Raw genomic sequence first — 22,922 nt, 5'->3', positions numbered from 1 at the left:
AAAAAAGACAAAATTTGACTTTCAATTTGCGTCCAAAGTCAAAACAAAATTATCAAACTCAAATTACGCTGTTTGAATTTTAATGCCTTTTGCCGAAAAGGAAGACTGATTTGAACTTTTGAAGCTACAGAAACAGTTCGTTTACGAGGGTAGTCTAAAAAACTGCTAAATAAATAGTTATCAATTACGTATTGCATCTTTCGTTCGCCTCTGCTGCGCGGCAAGATCACGTTTTTCTTTTTGTTAAATAAGTACCAAATTACTTTTAAGAATGATAGATCTTTTTATGCCGTTTCGTTCTTTACTAAAACTTGGAAATGTTTGCACTGATAACAATATCTTCCGCATGCACTATAAGTTAACAGTTATAATCTTGCTGGTATTCACGCTACTGGTGAGCACGAAACAGTTTTTCGGAGAGCCCATACATTGTATGAGCGATAGCGACAAAGACCATGACAAAGAAGCCATGAATAGTTACTGCTGGATCTACGGAACCTACACCTTGAAGAGTAGTCTTGCTGGTAAGTAAAACTTCTTCGAATCACAGTTGGATAAAACTTGAAATTGGTCCAAAGCACAAGAGATATGGTAAATGGAAGGGAAGTACAGTGTAGTCAATAAATATGTGGAAGGGGCCCAGATTAATGTTGACTAGTTTTAATTTTATTTCTACTCCATTTCTTCCTGTAGTTTTCCTACTCTTTATTTGAAGTCGTTTTTTCAACTTTATATTGTCAATCATCTGAATGGTTGGTTGGAAATCATCTTAGTGGATTGACACAACACTCTTAAGAGTTGCATGAATCCACAACATAAACTATTTGATCATTTTATAAAGCAAAATACTAATGAGATTGTCTTGCTTGGGGCTGGCATATTATTTGTGTGTGGTATGTGGTGGTACTCCCGGAAACACTAATGTTCAGCCATGGATGTTTGTAAGCTGTTGATGATAATTAAATGCAATATATTTCATGTTTATTTCTCAGCATATTTTAAATTAATATGGAACCAATGACAAGATTGTTGAGAAATCCCGGAAACTAAATTTCATTGTATATATAACTCCGTTTCTCTAACCTGCATTGCTGAGGCAATGGTATATGCCCACTTTCCTGTGAGACTGACTCTAACACTGGTATGTTAATAATAAGGCTGATGATTTTTGTGGTTTTTGTCAGGTATTGAAGGCAAGCATATAGCATACAGAGGTGTGGGCCCAGACAAAGGTATACAAGCAGAACAAATAAAGCATACTTACTACCAGTGGGTGTGTTTTGTGTTACTTGGGCAGGCTGCTATGTTCTACACACCGCGCTACCTCTGGAAAATATGGGAAGGTGGTAGACTGAAGGCATTAGCATCCGAATTAGGTTAGTGACGAGAAATAAGATTTAAAAAAAAATAGTTAGTTGAAATCAACTGATTACACAAAAGTTGAAAGTTAAATACTATTATCTATCATAGTGTATATTTGCAAGTTATTTTATTTTTTCAGATAGTCCAATGGTACCTAAAGACTGGTCAGAATGCAAGCGTGCTGAGCTGGTCTCTTACCTCACTTACACCAATCTTTATACACACAACATGTATGCCTTACGCTATGCTTTCTGTGAAATACTCAATCTTGTTAATGTGGTAAGGAATTAATATATTTTCCAAGTTTTGCAACTTATTTCCCTAGTAACAGCACAGCTTAGTTTAAACTATAACTAGATTATAAGATCTTACTGTAAAGCTTACTAATTAACTGGCTGTAAAATCCTACTTTAATAAAAGATAAGTAATAAGGAACAATTGTTTACGCAAATCTTATGTAAAAAAGACAGATCTTCAAGAAATACTTATTGTACCTCAATGTGTTCCTCAACTTAAAAGTGGTCTGTATGTGTGTGTCACCTAACTCCTTCTAATTGGCTGGACTGATTAGGATGAATTTTTGATGAATACTGAAAGAATCATAAAAAATGAATGTTTGAAATTGGTTTTGTGGAGTAGTTTATATTATAATGAAGTATTTTAACAGAAATATATATATTGAAGGTAATTATTATTAATAAATATATTCAAAACTGGTGGTAGCCACTTGAGACTCACTGAGAATGAAATTAATGAATTTTGAAAGTCTTAAAATCTTAATTTTTCTTGCAGGTGGGCCAAATATTTTTACTAGACTTATTCCTGGGTGGTGCCTTTCGTAACTATGGAGCTGCAGTAGCAGCATTCACACACATTCCGAAAGTGCCAAATAATTTTCTAGACTACGAATTAGTCAACCCCATGGACCAATACTTCCCAAAGCTCACTAAATGCTGGTTTCGAAGCTACGGACCTTCAGGCTCTATGCAACATAAAGATAGGTTATGTGTACTACCATTGAACATTGTTAATGAAAAAATATTTGTTTTCCTCTGGTTTTGGCTTATATTCCTTGCTCTATTATCTGCTCTGGCTGTGTTATTTCGTATATTGGTTATATCTATGCCACCACTACGTACTGTAATGATTATGGGCCAACTTAGATTTGTTAAGCGAAGAGTTATCTCTAGAATTGTAAGACACTTTAGTTTTGGTGATTGGTTCATCCTGTATTTGCTGGGCAAGAATATGAATCCACTTATATATAAAGATTTAATTATAGAGGTCTCTAAAGAATTAGAAAAAAGACCTAATAATATGGTATGATTTTTTACTTAAGTATGAGTAAAAATTTTCAATACCATTAAATTTTCAATATTGAAAAGTGAAACTTAAAAATAAAAAATTATTTGAAAATTATAAAAAGTTCTTGCAATTTAATAATAGTATATTTCTCATATAATAATATCTATTTTGGTGCTAAGTACAAATGATAAATTATAGTAGTTTTGATAAGTTACCTTTTTAGAAGTTTATTTGGCTGTTTTTTTTTTGAGAGAGAGATATGTTTTATTTTTAAAAAAGAAATATAAGTTACAAGTTAAATATCAACGTAAGAGTTTGTTAAGAACTTAATTTAATTTATTGAAAGTTAGAAGAAAAAATATATACAATACTCAAGTACTATCAAAATTAATGCTGTTTCTGTAAAAGTGAGATCTATTCATGATGTACAGTTGCAGTAGTTGTTAGAACTAGATATAATAAGTTGTATGATGTACAGTTTCAGTAGTTCTTAGATCTAGATATAATAAGTTGTTTTAAGTCAAAGTAAAAGACTGAAAGTGTACTTTATCGCCTGTTGCCGCAAGAGACAAATTCTTCGTCATTTCTACAAATCTATCTCCGTCGGACATAACAAAATGACATTGTACTTTGTCGAACCCGACTCGTCATGCGCATTTTCAGTACCATTAATGAGAGATCTGCACATGTGCAATCGTACTTGTTATAGATAATATCACAGATCACTTCAGTGTGAAATGTATCTAATGTAAATAATGTTTCTTGTTTTAGAGCAGCATTACTACTACTGACTTTTTTGACAGTAGTTCCGTAGTGGGCATTCCTCTTGGAACTTGAGCCTTAAAACAACAAAGTTTGTTCATTTCAGTCTGTCACCAGTATTTTTATTCTTAACAACTTGTTTGCAAACATGCAAGCCTCATACTATATAGCTTACTCTTTATGAGAATTGTATTGAGAAGTATGTAACTCACTCTTTCTGCAGCAACAAGCGATAACTTTTACCTACTATATGTAGTTTATATTATTTGAAAGCTCAAAGTACCCTTTAAAAAAATAGTGTTAAACAGTTAAATATATTATTGAGGTTGTGTTAGTTACTGTTGAGTTTTCTATTATGCAAATAACATAAAACTTAATAAGTTGCTCATCAGTGACTGCTTGTCTTGTCATTGATAAATCTTCAAATATAATATTGTTGGTAATTCTTCTTTTCTGATAGGCTTTGTTTGATTTGTAGAGATTTTGTTTAGTTGATTAGCTATATCTGTTATCGGTAGATGTTGCTGTTGATCTTCAAAGTTTAATATGCCAGTGAGGCCTGTATGTCTACTGGGCCTGCTTTATAGTATAGAATTCAAGAGTTTCTTTTAAATTAATTCAATGTTACCATTTTTTATAAAAGCATTGAAGTAAATATAAGCAAAGATTAAGAAAAAGACAGCATATATCTGGGAAATTATTATCTGTTGCTTTTGATTTCAAGATTTTATTTCTTTGGCTTAGACATATCTAAGCGCTTATGTAAGTTAATCTACTACAATCTGAAGTATAATTTAGTAATAAACATATTTCTTAATAAAAACATTATTTTGACAATAATCCTTGGTCTTTTTTCTTTGCAGCATTCATACGTTAAATTATAAATTGTGTTTAGTCTCATAATTACTTAAGCTAAAATGGTTTAGAACTATTTTTGTTCAAGTTTTTAGTTTTACTTCATGGTTGTATTATCATTGTGTAACATTGCATTTGCATTGCCTGCATAAAATTAAATATTTTTCTAAAATAAAAAATACATGAATATTTTACTTGTTTTATTTGAATATAAAACTCAAATCAAATTACAAACACTTTACAGTCAGTACAACTTATGAAAAATTCGATTGAAATTTTCCTCAATAAAACAGTTTTCTTAAGATTCATAATCATAATTTTTAATAGCAAGAATGAACTGCAATTAAATCATGGTTTCCCATTTCACATTTCAGATTTGCTTTTGTCAATAATTATTATATATTTTAATTATACTGCAAACTTTTATATGAGAAAAAGAAAATAAGAATATTAAATTATTTATTGCCTAGGTAATTAAACCCAAAAAAAGTTAGAACTGAATGTTTCTACACTCGCATGCCAATTATTGCAAAGAAATGTATGAGGTGGTTTCAAGGAAATGTTCACATTTTCTCATTTGCATATGCTTTAAACATAATTATCCTGAGCATCCTCTACAACCGCAATGTACACACTCCACAATCCTACCTTCTTCCAACTTGCTCTTAGGCACCCTACATATACAATTAGTTGCAAAATTTGTATCCCTCGTCTGTATACATCTTAGACAGCACAAGTTTTCATACCCTGTTTTCTTCCACTTAGCAATAAGATTTGCATCAGCAATCTTCTCATTGAGGCAATATTGGTAAAGCTCCCTACTGATTGCTTTTCTTCTGTAGAACAAATCGTATATGTAACGAGATTTCTGGTGGTGAATCTTAAATATCGGCCAGAGTGATTCTTGTTTTCTTTTACCTTCGTGAGGCTCGGTTTCAGCTGAAAATGTACAAGATAATATGTTGAAGATAAGAATTCAAGACCTGGATGGAAGGTAGTTTAATGTTGTAGCAGGTGCTATAGTCCAATTCAAACACACAAATAACTTCTGCAATAACATTGCAAAAGTTAACTGTGAGCGGTATACTCATGCGGTTGTCAACTGCACTCTCCTGCTGGTTGGCTAATACATAATATTAATTCTACAAAATAAAACACACAGTTTGAGAAGTCTTAAACCAACTTTGTCAAAAGTAAGTCTTATAAAACTTAACTTTGATTTGTACTATACCTATATATGTAGCAGGAACTAGAAAACTACTCATTTGGAATACCTCACAATTAGCCATTTACCCCAACCCTCTTGATCTTCAAAAAGTCTTAAAACCCTGACTAAATCATGCATTAATTAAAAGCCCTAAATACCTGTTAAATGGAGTGGTTTTTTAATAAGCTATATACTGTCTCTTTTACTAGCAGATATATATACTTTTGGACAAGGGTTAATTTTTTTTTGCATTATATCCGGTCTATCTGATTAACATGAGCAGAAGTGCAAGTAACTTGCAAGTGACTGTTATTTTGCATACCTGTACTGTACACTCTGGATACCTGACGGGCTGCTGAATTGCGCTGGCAAAGGCAAGAGTTAGAAAAAACATATATATAGGCTAGTTTGAAATACCTTCGCGCATTTTTTGCTCTAGCTCTTCAAGAGTTGGTTCGATTAGCTCCCATCCATCTGGAGGTGGTTTCCGGCTACGGCGGACTTTCGGCATTGTGAAGCTTAGCTGAAATTCGTATGACAAAAAAATAGTAAGAAACCCATGATTTATTTGTTATGTTTATGAACACATCAAAAACTTACGAGTTTTAAAATCAGAGGGCAATAAAATAATGTTTTGTTCGAAATTTTTTGCTTGCAAGGAAAAAGGCCAATAATTCAATGTAATTTTTGTTTTCTACTATCATAAATAAAACAATCAACCTAAAAATTATTCACACAACACAAAACTGTCGTCTGTCATCGACATTGTTTTAGGTCTTTAAACTCTATGGATCAATTGGTCACTATATAATACAGTATATAAACCATAGTCCCTTAGTCTTTTTAATTTCCTTTACGGCCTCGGGTTCTAACCCGCGTTAATCGTTGCTTTTTTAAATTTAAAATGATCAATTATTCTGGGTCCTCGATCCCACTGTGCCACCATCATCAATTTTTTAAGATGGAGGTTTATAATTTGTTTACTCGCAAGTCGCAGATTACTTAAACATGCTTTCCAAGAAAAAAATACTTGATTGTTCAAAGTTGTACCATTAATTGTACAGTTGCTAATATTTCAGTATTATCTATAATACTGCACTATATAGTAAGCTTTCAGCTTTGCAGTCATCATAACTCAACCACTCCAAACGGTTTACTTAAAGAACTTTTTGAAACCGGTATGAATTATTTTGCAAATCTTTGCTTGTGGCAATTTTCTTCGAATTTTTTGGTGTATTTTGTGTTGCATATTTCATGACAGATACAGGAAGATCCATGTGACAGTTACCATTATGACCTCAGACTATCCCAGAAAATAGCGTCGATGATCTAATGACATATTTTGGATTTACGAAGAACAGGAAATGGTTATCAAAAAATATTTTACTTTCTGGTAAAGCTGCAGATCGAAGACCCAGGAAATATGTATTGGTAGGAAAATATCGCGAACTGTAGGTATTTCGGTTTACAAAATATATATTGTTACAGGAATTCAGCCCCAAAGAAGATGGACTGAATTGAAAAATCGTTTTATATTTGTTAAACAACTTATTAAGAAAAGTAACAGGATATCGCTATGACCTTTAGGAGTCAAACAAACAGTCACAATATTGCAGGCATTTTTTTTTTCGGATTGTGTGTAGCTGATCGGATTGGTGTTCACCCAATGATTTCGCGGGCTTGTTTGTGTGCCTCGGAAGAAGTCTCTGCCAGGAAGAGTTTAACACAGGGGCTCATGTGAGGCCGACGATTGGTTAGTCCGCAAGCCTCTGGTGTAAGTCCGGATGACGTCAGAAGTCGGGGACCTCATCTTCGCCGGCGAAGACTGTCTGATCTTCAGGGTCGTTGAAGGATATGTTTAGGTTTTGTAGAGTGTCACTTTATGACAAAGTGCAGTTAGTTTATTATGTAAAAGAAGAACATTTTATAGGAAATTAATCAGAAGCTGGAACTTATCGAACGAGGTCGCGAGGGTCCGCAAGTAATCTAATATAGCATAATAAGCGACTCCCACCAGGCAGTGCGAATTTCCAAATTCCCGGCTGGGAGTCGAACACGGAACCTCTTATTCAATATCTAGGCCACATGGTGCGCACTGCGCCAACTGAAGAAATCGCACGTCAATAAATCAAATCAAGATCGGAGACGTTTCGTAATTAAACTCGATCGATTGGCGAATTTAACGTTCCATAGTTTTCAATGACCGTCATAATAATTTTACCTGTGTAGTGTGTATGAATAACGGGGCTACCTACCTCCACAGTATTCAATGTGTATATGTGCGTCCTTTTCTCGATAACGCATTTTATTTTCGCTAGAACGAGACGGGGTTACAGCTTTAGGTGTTGGAATGCGGTGCGCTCGCGCAAACTCAACGTCACAACCAGTCTTTCATTCGAACCCGACTGCGCCGTCGTCGTAACGTACCGCGCCTCGAATTACGAAAATATGTGTAAAATTTGCAGTTACAACAGTGTTTGTTGTTAAGTGTTGGATTGTGTCGACAGTGTGCAAAGTTTGTGTTATGAAGTGTAGCTGACGGTGGTTGGAAGGAAGACCGGGCTTATATACCTGTAAGTTACACCTAAGTTATGAGTTTTTAGCGTACGTGTTCGGTGACGTCGTGGTTTTTGCTCCTGGAAGTCCTTGTCTTGGAACTAGTCTTTACAATTCTAGTATTATCTCGCGGGGTAGTTTTGTATCTGCATCTCTTGAAACGAGAAAAGATTGTGCGCACGTCGCACTATCGCCAATTGGCACGTATGCGCCTAATTCTATAAACTGGATTTAATTCTAAGATATATACCTGTATACCGACCTTCTTACGAAGCTTAGATATGCATTCGTAATTATGTGGATAGCGTCGAAGTTACAGTAAAAATGTGCAGCGAAGTAGATTCGTCTATTTAATTACCATGCACTAAATAACTTTTTAAAAGGTATGGACCTTTTTGGGTCATTGAGTGTTACCTACAAATAATAGTTTAATCAAAAGTAACTACACCAATAGCTACGTTTACGTTTTGACCTACATTTATACCTACTTACCGAGAATTTATGTAAATGCACTCTAGAAATCTAATTATCTTGATTAGAAACGTCTGATTAGCTTCTTAGTTTAAGTTCTGATCCGATGACGATCGCTAACTCCGATAGATTAACCGTTACAATACGGGTTGTATCCGAAAAGTCGCAGGTTGCGTTAAGTTTAAGCGGAGGAAGAAAAGAAAATAACCTAGGTACCTAGGAAAGTTAAGTCTATAAATAATTACACCTATTTCGTTTTAATCAGGGCAAAACATTCTTTAAGAACATGAAACACAATATATAACTTAATAGGCAGATCGAAATGCGTAACAAAATGTGTTTTTGTTTTGAATCTAAAACCGTAAAAACTTACGTAGATAGGTACGTAGGTATGTAACTGTTTAAGGACTCCGTACACCTCCGATAGGTATATCATGGAATTCCGCAACTTAACGTCTACCTTTATCCACTAATCAGGCAGGTACCTAGGTTCCTTTTTTAAAACTGCCAAAGCAAATTTTCTATGATTTTAATTAATAAAAAAACGAGTTTCTAGGTATATATTTACAAGGTCCTTATTTTGTCTATTCTATTCTAAGCATCAAGAATCACTTACAGCGATGGCGAGCTATACGATGCAGCAGCGGTACCTAGCCAAAAATATTCTAAACTAACACCACTTGTTTCTAACGCAAAACTTTTAGAAACAAGATGAGGATGTGAAAAATCTTTTTTCACGCCTTGGATTAAAAGTGACCCTTATGCCTACACGGGCAAAGTCATGTCGCTCTCCTATTGCACTTTTTTTTTTGATAACTTATTAATTTTGAACATTGCTTAGAGATACTTTGGATCGCATAGTCTACTTGAGACTATAAAAAAGTCGCCTTGTATAACTCTGCCAAGGTATAATATAATACGTGTTATTATATTGTATCGGTCGACGGAGGTCACACTCAAAGATAGGCAGGCAACAACCTAAACATTCAGCAAAAAGTGATAGTGCCTGTTCCGGTTTTACAAAGGACCAACCAACCTGTTTCTGCAAATAACAGTCTGCCGAAAATTAAAATTAAAAAGAAATCGCGACGCGAAATGGCGAATTGTTTTCAAGGGGCTCAATCACCGTGTCCCAATGATGGAATAAGACTCCCCATTCATAGAAGAGAGAATTTAACAGTCGGCTTATAATGCTCACCAGGGCAGGGGGTGGATTCCATTTTTTCCCGGGAAATCCAATACCAATAGGCGGACTCGGGAACTGACTAATTATTCATAGTTGATCATGCTAAGCAAAACACCAAAGATGCAGTAGCACTATCTTAAATTATGTCCCTATTAAGTTGGTAATTACTGACGAGAATCTTCGATGATGGCGGACGGAAACTAGCTTACTCCATTTTGGAGTTCAGGAATCAATGGACAGCATATTGCAAATCGCTTACAGCCAGTGCAAAACACATACCTATTTAAGACTTCACATAATCTAAGTTTATGTATCTATGTTTCAAATCCTACTACCGTAAATTTGCTTAAAGATACACAATATATCTGTAAACAATCGTGATGTGGTTATTTCATCCTTCGTTTCATCATTCATATAACCTTTTTTAGTAACGTGCCTGGCAAAATACCTACCCGATTTAGCTTGAAGGGTTTTCTAGAATTCCTGGCCGTTAAAACCTAATTTATTCCGGATGCAACGGTCCGCAATTTAAAGTACGGAATGCAATTTTTTTTCTAAAAGATTTATAGGTTTTTTAAACTAGCATTTCCTAAATTTTCCATGCACGTCTAATGCCTTTTATCTTCACAATGACCTCCACACCACATTGTTTTGTTACGCCGATGTAAAACATTTACGAGTTTTAGCTAAGTACGTAACTACCTGAACAATCTTAAATCACGTACCTACATACCTACGTACGGCGTATGATTATCTACTTATTTCCTATTTGTTGACAGCGTCCGAAGAAATAAAACTTAAGAATTCAAAAGTTGTTTTTCTTATTGTATTATTGACGCTTAAGATTAAAAAAACTCTTGTAGGACACAAGAGTTTTTGTCTTTGTTTGAGTTTTTGTTTGAGTCTCAGTGAGAGCGTTAAGTATAGAGAAAAGATAAACCCCATCACGATGGTCCAATGAGGGTTGAATGATTTTTGTTTTATATTTGCTGGCTCTTACGATTATTATCACATATTAGTGATAACAATCGTTAAAGATAGAGAGTTACGTGCTCTTCGTGGCAAGGTGTTTTCCTAACTCCAAGCTCATGCTGTGAATTTGTTAAAAGAAACAAATCCGATACCTTAATATTTTAGGCCTTAAATTCGATACCAGAACCGCATCATACGCAGTAAGACATGCAAAGAGACGGTCCCTTGCAGTTAAAAAATATATACCTGCGCTAACGAAATCGCGGGTCACTGTTAAACTGTAGTTTTTAGGTTATTAATTGTGTGGTTATGTAATATTGCATAACTGTGTTAATTAAAGTCCATCAAATTATATAAATGATTAATTAACTAACTTTTGATTACTTAATTGCTCTTAATCAGCGTTTAGTAAGTGTGTTTGGGGTATCGCCTACAAAAGATTTCAACGAGTCATTTTGTAATGCGAAAATGTTTATACTGTAGAATCATCAGGGCAATTTTGCAATTTATAATTTCTGAATGTTCTCTGGTATGGTGACTTAGGCTGTGGTTCGTTATCGTCCTGCCGAGAATAACGTGCCACCATGCGATTTAGCGTTCCGGTACGATTCCGCGTAGAAACCTATTAGGAGTTTTAATATCATTGAAATACAGATATAACAGGTTAGCCCGCTTACATTTTAGAATCCACCAGACCAGACCAGACCATAGTGAATTACCGGATAATTCCGGGCAGTCTTGGGAATGAACCAGGAACACCCCACTTATAAGACCACTGCACCAAGGAAGTCGTGGAATTTTGTCTCTGTGATAAAATGTGCCTAACCCATCTTAGTTGAGACGACTGACCCAAGGCCCCGTCAACGAGAATCCGGGTCAAAAAAAAAAAACTATCCACAGGTAATGAATCATTAATTTTCCACTATAACCTATTCTGCCAGCTATGCAAAGGTCACGGCCTACACTCACACACACACACAACACAATGATAAATAAGTGGGTAATAAAATTGATGAGCAATGCTATTATTTACTCAGACAAATAATGGAGAAGCGATTAAGCGATTCCTTTCAAGATAGATTTCACATTTTATTATGTTTACTAATCTAAGTACTAAGAATAGTCTGTGAATAGAGAAATACACAAATAGACATATTAGTAAAACTATATAAATCAGAAGCCGTATGGTGACGGTAGATTATATACAGTGAAAATCTCAAAATAAAAATCCCGCGGGTGTCGTACGAGGTGACTAAGGGAAAATAACTGAGCACGGACAGCAGCGTCCTCGGTGCGACTACTACAATTTACTTCGATCATCAACACGTTTGCCTAACGTGGTGTTTATGGAGAAACCTTCCCGTTGATAGGGCCCTAGGGACCAAAAGTCCAGTAGTTCGCTGTTATTTATATTTAACTCTTTTATATAATTATAATTAATTATTAATAATTATATTTAACTCTTTTATATTTAGCCGGTAAGATACTTAACTGTAAGGTATGTAAATAAAGCTTTATTATTATTATAATTGAGGGAGAAGAAAAGGGAAAAAGGGGAGAGAACGAGACTGGATTTTGTAGGGCAAATAAAACGTTTGGCCATTGATGGCCATTGATGATGGGTCCCGCCATGCGGGGGGTCAAAACCTTGGCGAGAGGGTGGTCAATATCCAAGTGAATCCCTTGCTCTCACTTATAGGTCTATCGAGGGACACAGAGTTTTTAGTGGGTTCAAGTCTCACATAACTACTCCGTCTTCTTCGAGCAAGTAAAACGAAAGGGGTGGGGTCTTTGAAGAGGTGAAAGAGAGGGCCATGGAAAGAGAAGACAAAAGCTTAGCTTAGTTAAAGATGTAGTAATTCAGCGTAGGCAGTGGCTTGTACTGGGTTTCTTACCAGGGTATGCGTACAGCAGGAAAATTGCATAAAACGGCAAAAATCCTCCTCTTGTACCAGTTATATATAGATTTTAGGGCAGGCAGTGCTTTTGTGCATGTATGAAGTGCACGTCACTGAGCGTAGGTATGCAGACATTAGAAGAATGCTCGGATTAACTGCAATAGAGAGAACTATAAAAGCCTTCCGCCTTTTAATGTCCAATTCCTGGGCACCAACAGCATAGGCCCACCACGCGGTTCCAATTCGGGTTGGTGGGCTCATCACAAGTTGGTGATAATAACGGCTGACTTTCCGAGTCACGAGAGACGACACCGCCAATTTAATAACTCCGCATTGGTACTTTTTGGCTAGACCGGGATTCGATCCCGGAACTTCGTAGTCCCTAGTAAAACATGCTTACCACTATACCAAAGAGGAAGTTAGAAAGAATAATATCAAATGATATTTAAACACAAGAATAAAATCATACGCAGGCAAAGATGAGTCATTGCGTTTTTTTACAATTGCATTGAATTAAAAGTTACTTCGTTCACTGACTAACAATGTCGTAATTTGTGCAATAGCAATATAATATATTATTTTATATACTCATACTTAATAAAATACATATATCAGAAACAAAAAATATTCTGCAAATCCTCTTGAAAAGTTCTCTACAAATAGATAATTTCATTGCAAAAACAGTTGAGCAGCTGCGCGCATATAATAAATGCGAAAGTCTGCTAGCTAGATTTTTGGCATAGAGTTATATTAGTTGAAAGGACGGAGAATAACTTTTTATCCCAGGAAAACAAATAATATATATAGAAATAAATATCAATGGATTAAAAAAACTCACAATGAAATTTTATGAACTACAGTTTGATTTGAAGGAAACAGTTTAAACAAATAGGTGACGCATTAAACCAATAGGAAAACTGCCTTTTTTTCGGTGGGAAATCTCTTTATGAGATACCTGGCTTCTTGTGGCATAGCTCGGGTTACGTGGGAGTCTTAACCTCTAAAACCACCTCGGTGGCCACCCTCCGCACTTTTTTGGAAGCTCTGGGAACTCCTTAGAAACTATGGTGCCAAGGTGAAGTGGACTCACAACCTCGTTCGCAGAGCAGCTTATGCCATAACAAGCTTCAGTTATTCCGGGGTCGCAAAGTTCTAATATATTAAATTCTCGTGACACAATGTTTGTAACAAAACTTCTTAAAAAAGTAGTGTTTAGGTATAATCATTGGGTCTGAGAATAGGGCGTTTACTATTACCCCTAAGTGATAAGGTTGTTCATTCCAATATATAAATTGGATAAATTATACAATTTTAAAATTATGATTTGGCATACCAAAATATTTTTAAACATCCAAAATAAGAGCGAACGAAGTCGCGGGCAACAGCTGGTAAAATATTAATAGGTTGGTACCTATTTTATTTATTACTGTTTGATTTTGGTTTTCTGATCTGGCATTAAATTTACTTGTAGTTCTAAAATTTTTTAAAGTACTCAGCATCGCTAGCCTTAAATGAGGGATTTGCTGCTGTCCGCTGAGGAGTTCTGTCCTCTATCTCCAAACACAGTTTGGGCAAAATTAAACACATATTCTAACGTCTATAGTACAAAAATAATTATTTAATTCGGTTATAATTTGTCGGAGTTATGGTGTAAAATAGTCAAACACTTTCATCCCCTCTCCCAAAGGAATCGAGCTTAATGTCGAGATAAAAAGTATCCTATATTACTTCTAACACTTCCAAGAATATGTGTACAAAGTTTCATGAGGATCGGTTTAGTAGTTTTTGCGTGAAAGCGTAACAAACAATCTTACATTGACATTTATAATATTAGTAGGGATAGGGATACAGATAGGGATAAATCAATTAGAATATAGTGTAGGTCGCATAAGTAACTACCTACACTATTCTCTAATTTATTAAAGTCCGAAGATGCGATATATTATGTTCCAAAAAAATTGTAGCTTGTAGGTAAAACCGAGAAGCCATTAGTGCAACGTTGTTGACGTGATGAATTTAGTAGAAAGCGCGATCCGGCCGATAATAGAAAAGTGCTGTAACGGATTTCTCCGATACTCACTCGTACCCGTATGTGCACGCATTTGCTCGAAATTGCCTTTTGATCTCACTTCACAGCTCTTTAGGCATTTACCAACGAAAACGAGGTGCTTCATATTACTGCCTTATTGGCCTAGTGATTAGCTGGTTCGATTACGTTTAAAAACATCCTAGATTTTATTCTTGGTGGAGTTAGGGCCACCGTGCATTGTGATTTTTTGTCTCCGTAACTTATTGTCACTAAGTTAAGTGCAATGAAGATATATGGCAGTGCACTCACTCGTAGATACGCGACAAATAGTTTCAGTCACCGAAAACTCTAGGGTGCGCTCCAAACGGCGTAAATCACGGCAAGTTCTTCGAAATCAATCTAAGGGCTGAGACAATAATTATAGACACATGAGCAGTGGCGTGTATAAAGGGTATGCACAGGGTATGCAGATGATATGAAATGTAAAAATCGAGTACGAGTTATAAATACTTATGGGTAGGCTTTTTATAACTTACAATGCCTATCCTGAAGTTTTTTATAACTCGCACTGGAGATTTTTTAAATTTTATATCATTTGCATACCCTGTGCACATGAGGCTTCACACCTCTTACTCAGATTGATGAACACAGCGCGGTGTAACTTAGTAGGTGTTTTTTAATGCTGAAAAGTTTTACTCTGTTTATAGGCGATGTTTTTTTTTATCTATGACAGATATCCTATATGGAAAAACATCGCATCTAGCAGATGAGCATGATTCTTAAATTATGAGGTATACTATAAAAACAGAATAGTTGGAAAATCCAAAAGTGCACGCCTCATAATCTCATTCATTACAATAAAATTGAGATTATTTGTAAATAATAATTAAACTACATCTAATTATACCGTGAAAAGTAATAGGCTTCTATTCTCAAAATACTGAAGCCTATAAAACAAAAAACAACTCGATAAGTAAAGTATTTCGCCCGTTTTCGTGACCACAAGTTACGGGATACACAGAAACGGGGGTCCAAGACAAAACTTTTTAAACATATTTTTAATTAGTTTAAATAATAAAAAGAGATTTAAAAATATAATGAGTGTTAAAAATAGTGTTTTTACTCAATATTTGTCTATTTATATTCACTTATAAAAGCAATAAAGAATAAAAAAAGTGACATTTTAAGATGGAGAATCACTCGGTGTGCGTAAACTGATAGTAATACCCACCTCAACGCTTCGCTCATGAGGCGTGCAAAAGAAAGAAATAAGCGATGCCCTTCGCGCTTTGTAGAACATGCTAAGCGGTCATCTATTGCTAAGTTTAGTCCGTAGTAAAAAAAGGCGTCTTGTGAACGCTAGGGGTATTCTTAAGAGGACGGGAAAGAAGTTAAATAACACTTGTCGCTTAATATTCCTATAGAAAAGATCTAAAAAATTCTTGAATAGAATTCTTCGTTCGCACGATTTGTATGTTTTGCTTGCATCACGATCAATTCGAGGAGTTCCTAATGATGTCATCATTATTGTCATCAATTTGGACGTTTAGGAATATTGAATTAATATAACGTCAAAGTCTTACAATTAGTAAAATGGATCTAGAGTTCCTCGTTTTAAAACTTATCTGGGAAAGTACGAATGTCATTCTTATTTCTGCAGAAAAGCAGCATTGTTTCAATGCCGTGTTTCGGTGTAAAGGTCGTGTTAAAATTAAAATAAAGTAATTTTTTTCCACTAATTATAATCATCATTTCGCTGTCATTCTAAACGAATAGTAATCTAAATTCAACTAAGGTTACATTATGAACGCTTGATATGAGATTGTATAGGAACTTGAGCTGTAATAATTTAAAGATCCTTTAAAACAAATTTTGGTAGTAGAGCTTTTTGTAAACGAGCTCGTCTGGGATCCTGACATCCTGACATCCCCTGGGGGGGGGGGGGGGGGGTTTGGGGATGTTATTAAAGGCACATTCCTCAGTGGCTTGATACCTCAGGTTCAGGTTGATTGTCGTGGGGCGGCACTTCGTAGGTCGTGTTTCCTACATGTTCTGCAAAGTGTTGTTCCGTACATAGGCGATGGTTTCCCAGTTACCATCTTGTGGGGCATTTACTCGGTCCGTCAATTATAACTACAAAAAAAGTATAGAAGAAGCCGAACCTTATTATCAAAAAAAAAACTATTTTCATCACGAAGCGCAACTCTTACGTAGAATTTTGACACACCGTTGCATTTCTATACTACAAAACTAGCTAAAATTATCTTTAAAACGCCATGGGCATCCGCTAAAAAAAAACATTTTTCTGTACGACATTAAATAAAATTACTCCACGATTACGACATGCAAGCGGGAAAATCTCAGACTAAGGGTTTAATTCCAATCGTGAACATCATGTGAGCATAAATCGCTTCTTATGTATGCTGATTTACACAAAACGAACTCATCAATTTTCGTCTGTATCGTATAATATTAAATGCTCTGACCTTCGAGAGCGGTTTTAAAGACAGTGAAAGTTTTTGAACATGTTTAATAAATTATTACTTACACATTTGTAATTTGCAGTTAGTATATTTGTAATTGCAGATGTTTGTAATTTTATATTGCACTAATAACATAGTTTCACGACAATAATTAGCCCGGATTAATTACTAGTTGATCGGACCTCAATGTTTTTGTACCTAAATCACTTATAGTAGTACTTCTACGTACAGAAGTTATACACTCTTTTGATCTTGAAGAATACCGTCCTTTTTTCACCTTCAAAATTTGCTGCGTTCTGCATTCATTCTAAATCACACTTTATCATTTCGCCTTCTAAATTCCTGTGTTCAGAATTTATATATACATATCCTTTATCGGGGCTGTCGAATGTCGAGCTGAGCAGACTATGGTGAAGCCATAATTCAAATAAAACATTCATTTATTGCGAGTAGGCTTGTTTTGATATCAAGTCTGTCTGTTTGTAGGAACTCGGCGCTTGCTCTTTTCATCTTGTGATAGAAAACTATCTTAAACTAAACTTAGATACAACCGATACCGAAACTACCCTTAAAACCTTTTAAGAGATCAACTTAATATTATAAGAGTTTGTAAAACTGTTTCATAAAAGGGGAAGGAAAAAAGAGGAGAAATATTTATTTATTACTAGCTGTACTACGCTTCGCTATGACTTATTCTGATATTCATTTCCTTACGTGCTCGTGGGAACTTATGGATAAAAAGGTTATATAAAATGGATGACGTTTCAATAGAGCAACTGCTGAGTTTCTTGCCGGCTTTTGTAGTCTCCCTTCCGACCCGGGCGACCGGTGATAGAGTCACAACCAACAGATAGCCTTGACGTTTTAAAAGTGCCTACTTGAAATTATTTTGTTTTTTGTTTGTATACTCAAACACCCTTCCATAGAAATGCAACGTTGTGTCAAAATTTCGAAGATTTAGTGTCAAATTTTTGAGTTTTGTTAACCTTACCATATGTAAGAAAACTTTTAAGGATCCATACCAAAATGGAAGAAAATTAAACCCTTGCTACTTTGTCCGTCCGTCTGGTCACAGGCGATTATTTAGCCAGCTAGCTAGCTACAACTATGACATGGGAATAGTTGTAGTTCCCCAATAATGTTCGAAAAATATCAATTCTTATTATACATGAAAAAGAAAAACAAAGAAATAAAAATTAAAAAATAAAATATATTTAAATACAGTTGTGTGCAAAAGCGGTCTTATTGCAAAATTAGAGCCTAATGGGGTATCATACTCATAATATGAAAAAACTTTACTTGTATATTCTTAAAAGGATTTTCAAATATTTTAAGCTTCATGGTTTTTTTATTTATAGTGAAAACTGAAAAAAACAACTACAGTTGGTAATGCTGTTTTTTTATATGCTACGCCTATACCTACCTATTAGTAGTCACCGGACATCACACACTTTCACGGACGGCGAATGCGAAATGTGATGCATTCTTTCATTCCTCAGTAAAACCGACATTTTACACCTTGAAAGAATAGTAGTATTCTATATATATAAGATTTATTGCATAAATACACGTAGATAATCAGATGTTACAATTAGCTTTTTTTTATTAAAACCGTGTATTAACATTAGTTTGGCGAGCAACTCACAATAATATAATAAGGAAAAAAAAACATTAAAAAAGAAATTACAACCATAATCAGAACGCAAAAATATATAAATTATAATATCGATATTTAAAATAATGTAATGAAATGAAAATAAGTAAAGTACATGCGCGTGCCTGTGTGTGTAATTTCGCAATTTATAATTTCTGAATTTTCTTTGGTCTACAATGATGGCTAAATGAGGCTTTGGCTGTGGTTAGTTAACAACATAACGACAAACGTGCCGCTAAACAATTTAGCGTTCTGGTACGATGCCGTGTAGAAACCGAGGAATCTGAAGAGTGAATGAAAAAAAGTGATGTTATGAAAAATGCGCAAATCTTCTTTCACGTTTTTAACTTGGTGCCAGCAATTTGAGGTTTTATTTCTTTTTTGTGTCAAAAAAAAAATCCGAAATTGAAATGTTCTAATATCCCAAAATAAAAAACAGGTAGAAAACGTTTTTAAAGCAGATAGAACGTAGAAACTGTTATAGTTTAGTGCCTATAACAGAATTGGCACCAATAGCTATTAACCTAAAGAATACAGACAGAAAACAAAACAACTTAAGTACTTACTTATTGTGACATAAATACGCAGTGAAAACAATCTTACATCATGAAAATGTCGCTTGTATAGTAAAACCGAAAATTTCGGTCAGTAAACAAGTTTTCCATTAAACGTGTAATCGCACCCAACACTCGTCACCCGCTCGTCGTCTCGTCATATGCGGACGAAATGTCAAACGAAAGCTGGCTTTCTCGCGCTCCATTAAGAATCGGCCCAGATGCTTCGCCAAAGTCGCATCGCATTCCCGTTGTTTGTACGTACTAGCTGTAGGTGCCTCGCGTACGTCACGTTTAATAACAATTAGTAGATAAAATCGGCGTGAAGTAGAGTATAATCTTTTGTAACTTTGTACTTTTTAGTGTGAAGCATGTTAAATAAATATAAAAAAGATTGTTTTTTTTTATAATAGAACATCGACATAAAATCTACAGTAACTCTTACCATTATTCAAAAGGCGTTATGAATTATTGAAGTTTCCTACACCAATCCAATGGGTCCCACTTCTGAAGAATCAGATAGTGGCAGATGCAGAAACTCTTCCACAGACAGCGCCAAAACACTTGTAATCAGTGCAATAGTTTAGTAAAGTAGCAGTTAGTGTATACACTATCCTTTTAAAAAGTTACTAAGTACTTACATAATATAAGTGGCACTTAGTAAGTACTTTCAAATAGGGTATGGTTTGTTTCGCAAAATCGTTGCTTTGGTTTCATAGTGACAGATGTGAAAAAGTATATAATATAAAGATCTACGTACGTCCTACGTTTTCTTAGGTAAAACTTTGTTGGCTTTGGAATAGTAAATTTTGAGTTATGTTCCCTTTTCTCTTCTCTAGCTCTGCCACTAATTAATAAACAGGGTAATGGTGACAGCAGCGTCTTTTACCAGCCAGTCCTAAAAATAAAAGTATGCGCTCAATCACAATGGTTTTGTGACAACCTGCCTGGATCCTCCTTCGGTGAAGGTATTCATTATATCCTTCGTCAGGGTATATAATCGGGGGATATAATTTTTATCTCCCGCCCGTGCTAGCCCTGCTGAGAGTTGATGAAGATACATTTTTATCCTTTCCCCGGAGGGATGATTGTCTCCTGCCCAAGCTAGCCGTGCTGAGAGATAAATTAGATATATACCCATGTTGTGTATTCTTGCGGTTCGTCCACGCGTCACGGTTAGTGGTCGGGGCAGCGATACGAAACAGGTGACCGCTGCAACGGTCAAGGTGGATTCCGTGGTCTGTGTTAGTCATCTATATACTTTTCGCTTTATGCTGAAACAAAACAAATGCACTTCTAGTGCCGTAACAATATTTAAAATGACGAATATGGCTTAGTTTTTACGAAGAGGACAATAAGATAAATAAATACAATAAATGTACCACGACAATACATATATCGCCATCTAGCGCATCCAAAGTAAGTGTAGCTTGAGTTATGTGTACAAAGATGACTGATGAATATTTTTATGAACAATATACATAAATACTTATAATATACATATAAACACCCAGACACAGATAAACATTTATGTTCATTACACAAACATTTTCCAGTTGCGAGAATCGAATCCACGGCCTTCGACCCAAAACAATGAGCATTAAGTTTAATTTGCCATCTTCTTCGCAATGCGGAGATAATGGCAAATTAAGCTTGGATGGCAAGGAGAATCTGCACGGTGTAGTTTAGAATTTCTTTAAGCTTTATTTTCCACACCAAACAGATCTTGTGCAGTACTCCCTACGAACGTTTCGCTCCGACACCTGAGTAACCTCAATCCTCATCACCTGAGGATATCCCAGTCTATCTCCGATTCCGCACAGCAACAACTGCTTCTATTCAAAACAAGAAAAGCATAAATTTAAATAAAAAGAAAGATTGATTATTGTGAAATAAAACAAAGAGGTACAAGTTACATTACTTCTGAACAATAGGTATAACTATTTATTCTTATAATTTAAGTGGATATACAGAAATCAACTGTCCCTAAGCTAGGTATAAACTTATTTACACGACAGTGCTCTCCTTATAAATATGGCTCGTTTAAACAAAACAAAGATGCAATTCGCAGGTTAGGCAGAAAATAGTAATTGTAGTTACAATTGAAGAAACAAAATAAAACGAATTTGGTCTAAAAGGTTTAGGTTTACGTATGAAATTGAGGAACTTCGAAAATAACCCTATCAATCACCTGCCGAGTGACTTTGAACCTTCTTACGAGACCCATAGCAAACAAACATTTTTACAGACACTTAAATAATCAATAGTGTTAGATATCATGTCTAAGTACTAACTAATGAGATATATGAACATTATGTGGATCTACAAGGAAAAGGTTTGTATACTCATTACCTGAAAAGTACTTATGCTTAAAAAATACTTTTTGTCTGTGTTTTGTATGTAGGGATAGGAATAACATGGAAGTTAGATTTTAGTCTTTGTACACACTTCATGATAGACATTCAACAGGCCACTATTCATTCCTATTCCTTGTCACGAAGTAACAACAGTGTTATTAAAATATTACACGTAATACTCATATTAGTTTTTCTTTTTTAAAATACCTACGGTAATATATTAATAGCAACACGCAGTGTTGGAAGACTGCTCTTTTCGTTGGTAACTACAGATATAGGCACTGTTAATAAACCGGAAATAAAATTATGCCCTTTTCCGGTTTCACTTTACCAAAAGTTTACCTGTTCCACTTTCGATCGGAAAGGGCGGTGAACAACTTTGAAAACGAAATTTCACATTAACGTGAAAGGTGAAATTTGCGAAAACACGTTTTGAAATGACAATAACGACAGTGAAACAATATAGTAGGTGCCGATAAATTCCCTATAGTTGGTTTACTGGTTAGCATGGTCCCTTATAAAGGTAGAGGCCTTAGGTTAGATTCTCAAGGTCGGGTCAAACATAGGTTTTTCTGTCAAAAAATGCTCAGTAGGTAACAGCCGTAATGTTGTTATAAAGGGTACACATTGTAAAATTTACCAAGGGCAGTTAGTTCTATTTACGGTCGAGTTGGTGTTCGTTTAAGTCTTTTGTATGGGAGGCTAAGATGACGATCTTACTCTAGGCTAGATCTGTCATAATCTCTCGTAATAAAGACGGTTTCAGAGCATAGACCCTGCTTTATTATGGTTGAGCTTTAACGAATATTAAAACACGTTAGTTATTATAACTGAGACCGACTCCACGTCTTATCAATCACTCCGAGGCATGGGGGGTTGACTCTGCTGAACTTCCTAACTCCGGGTTTGTATTGAAAATTCCTTAACAGAAAAAAACAAAATAGCTACAATTTTTTTTTCAGGGTCCGACCCACATATTTCATTTCATCACGATCAAATAAAACCATTACCGGCTCACTACACGGATCTCCTACCACAATTATAAGCGGTTAATTAAGGCCGTAGTCCATCACGCTGGCCCGGTGCGGATTGGTGGACACCACACACCTTTGAGAACATTATCGAGAACTCTCAGGCACGGTTTACTCACGTTTTCCTTCGCCGTTGAAGCAAGTGATATTTTGATTACTTAAAACGCACAAAACTTAGATAATGTGTTATGATCCCTCACCAAGCAAGCAAGTGATATACGACTAAAATAACGGGAGGTA

General features: G+C 35.3%; 3 protein-coding genes across 4 annotated transcripts in view; 2 read left to right on the top strand and 1 right to left on the bottom strand.

Moving 5' to 3' along the window:
- Window positions 1-2,752, top strand: LOC120629178 (innexin inx2-like). The gene is made up of 4 exons (XM_039898015.1): window positions 1-524; window positions 1,185-1,376; window positions 1,502-1,641; window positions 2,155-2,752. The coding sequence occupies exons 1-4, from the start codon at window positions 272-274 to the stop codon at window positions 2,686-2,688; spliced, it is 1,119 nt and encodes a 372-aa protein (XP_039753949.1). The 5' UTR covers window positions 1-271; the 3' UTR covers window positions 2,689-2,752.
- Window positions 2,753-4,732: 1,980 nt separating this feature from the next.
- The window catches only part of LOC120629545 (protein BUD31 homolog), a 39,995-nt gene continuing 21,805 nt past the window's right edge, over window positions 4,733-22,922 (bottom strand). The window contains exons 1-3 of one of the 2 annotated variants that reach the window (XM_039898502.1): window positions 6,092-6,271; window positions 5,909-6,014; window positions 4,733-5,223 (exon numbers count right to left, since the gene is read on the bottom strand). In XM_039898502.1, the coding sequence (XP_039754436.1) occupies window positions 4,883-5,223; window positions 5,909-6,002 (435 nt within the window). In that variant the 5' untranslated portion in view covers window positions 6,003-6,014; window positions 6,092-6,271 and the 3' untranslated portion in view covers window positions 4,733-4,882. Of the gene's footprint in view, window positions 5,224-5,908; window positions 6,015-6,091; window positions 6,272-22,922 lie in introns of those variants that run through there. The other variant, XM_039898503.1, reaches the window with a different exon arrangement.
- Window positions 7,773-22,922, top strand: part of LOC120629542 (unconventional myosin-XV) — a 144,030-nt gene continuing 128,880 nt past the window's right edge. The window contains exon 1 of the mRNA XM_039898500.1: window positions 7,773-8,064. The gene's annotated coding sequence lies outside the window, so the exon portion shown is untranslated. The remainder of the gene's footprint in view (window positions 8,065-22,922) is intronic.

This window comes from Pararge aegeria, chromosome 14 (assembly GCF_905163445.1).
Source record: "Pararge aegeria chromosome 14, ilParAegt1.1, whole genome shotgun sequence".
NCBI lineage: Eukaryota > Metazoa > Arthropoda > Insecta > Lepidoptera > Nymphalidae > Pararge > Pararge aegeria.
The sequence above is the reverse complement of the archived record's forward strand: the minus strand, read 5'-3'. Positions and strand labels throughout refer to the sequence as shown.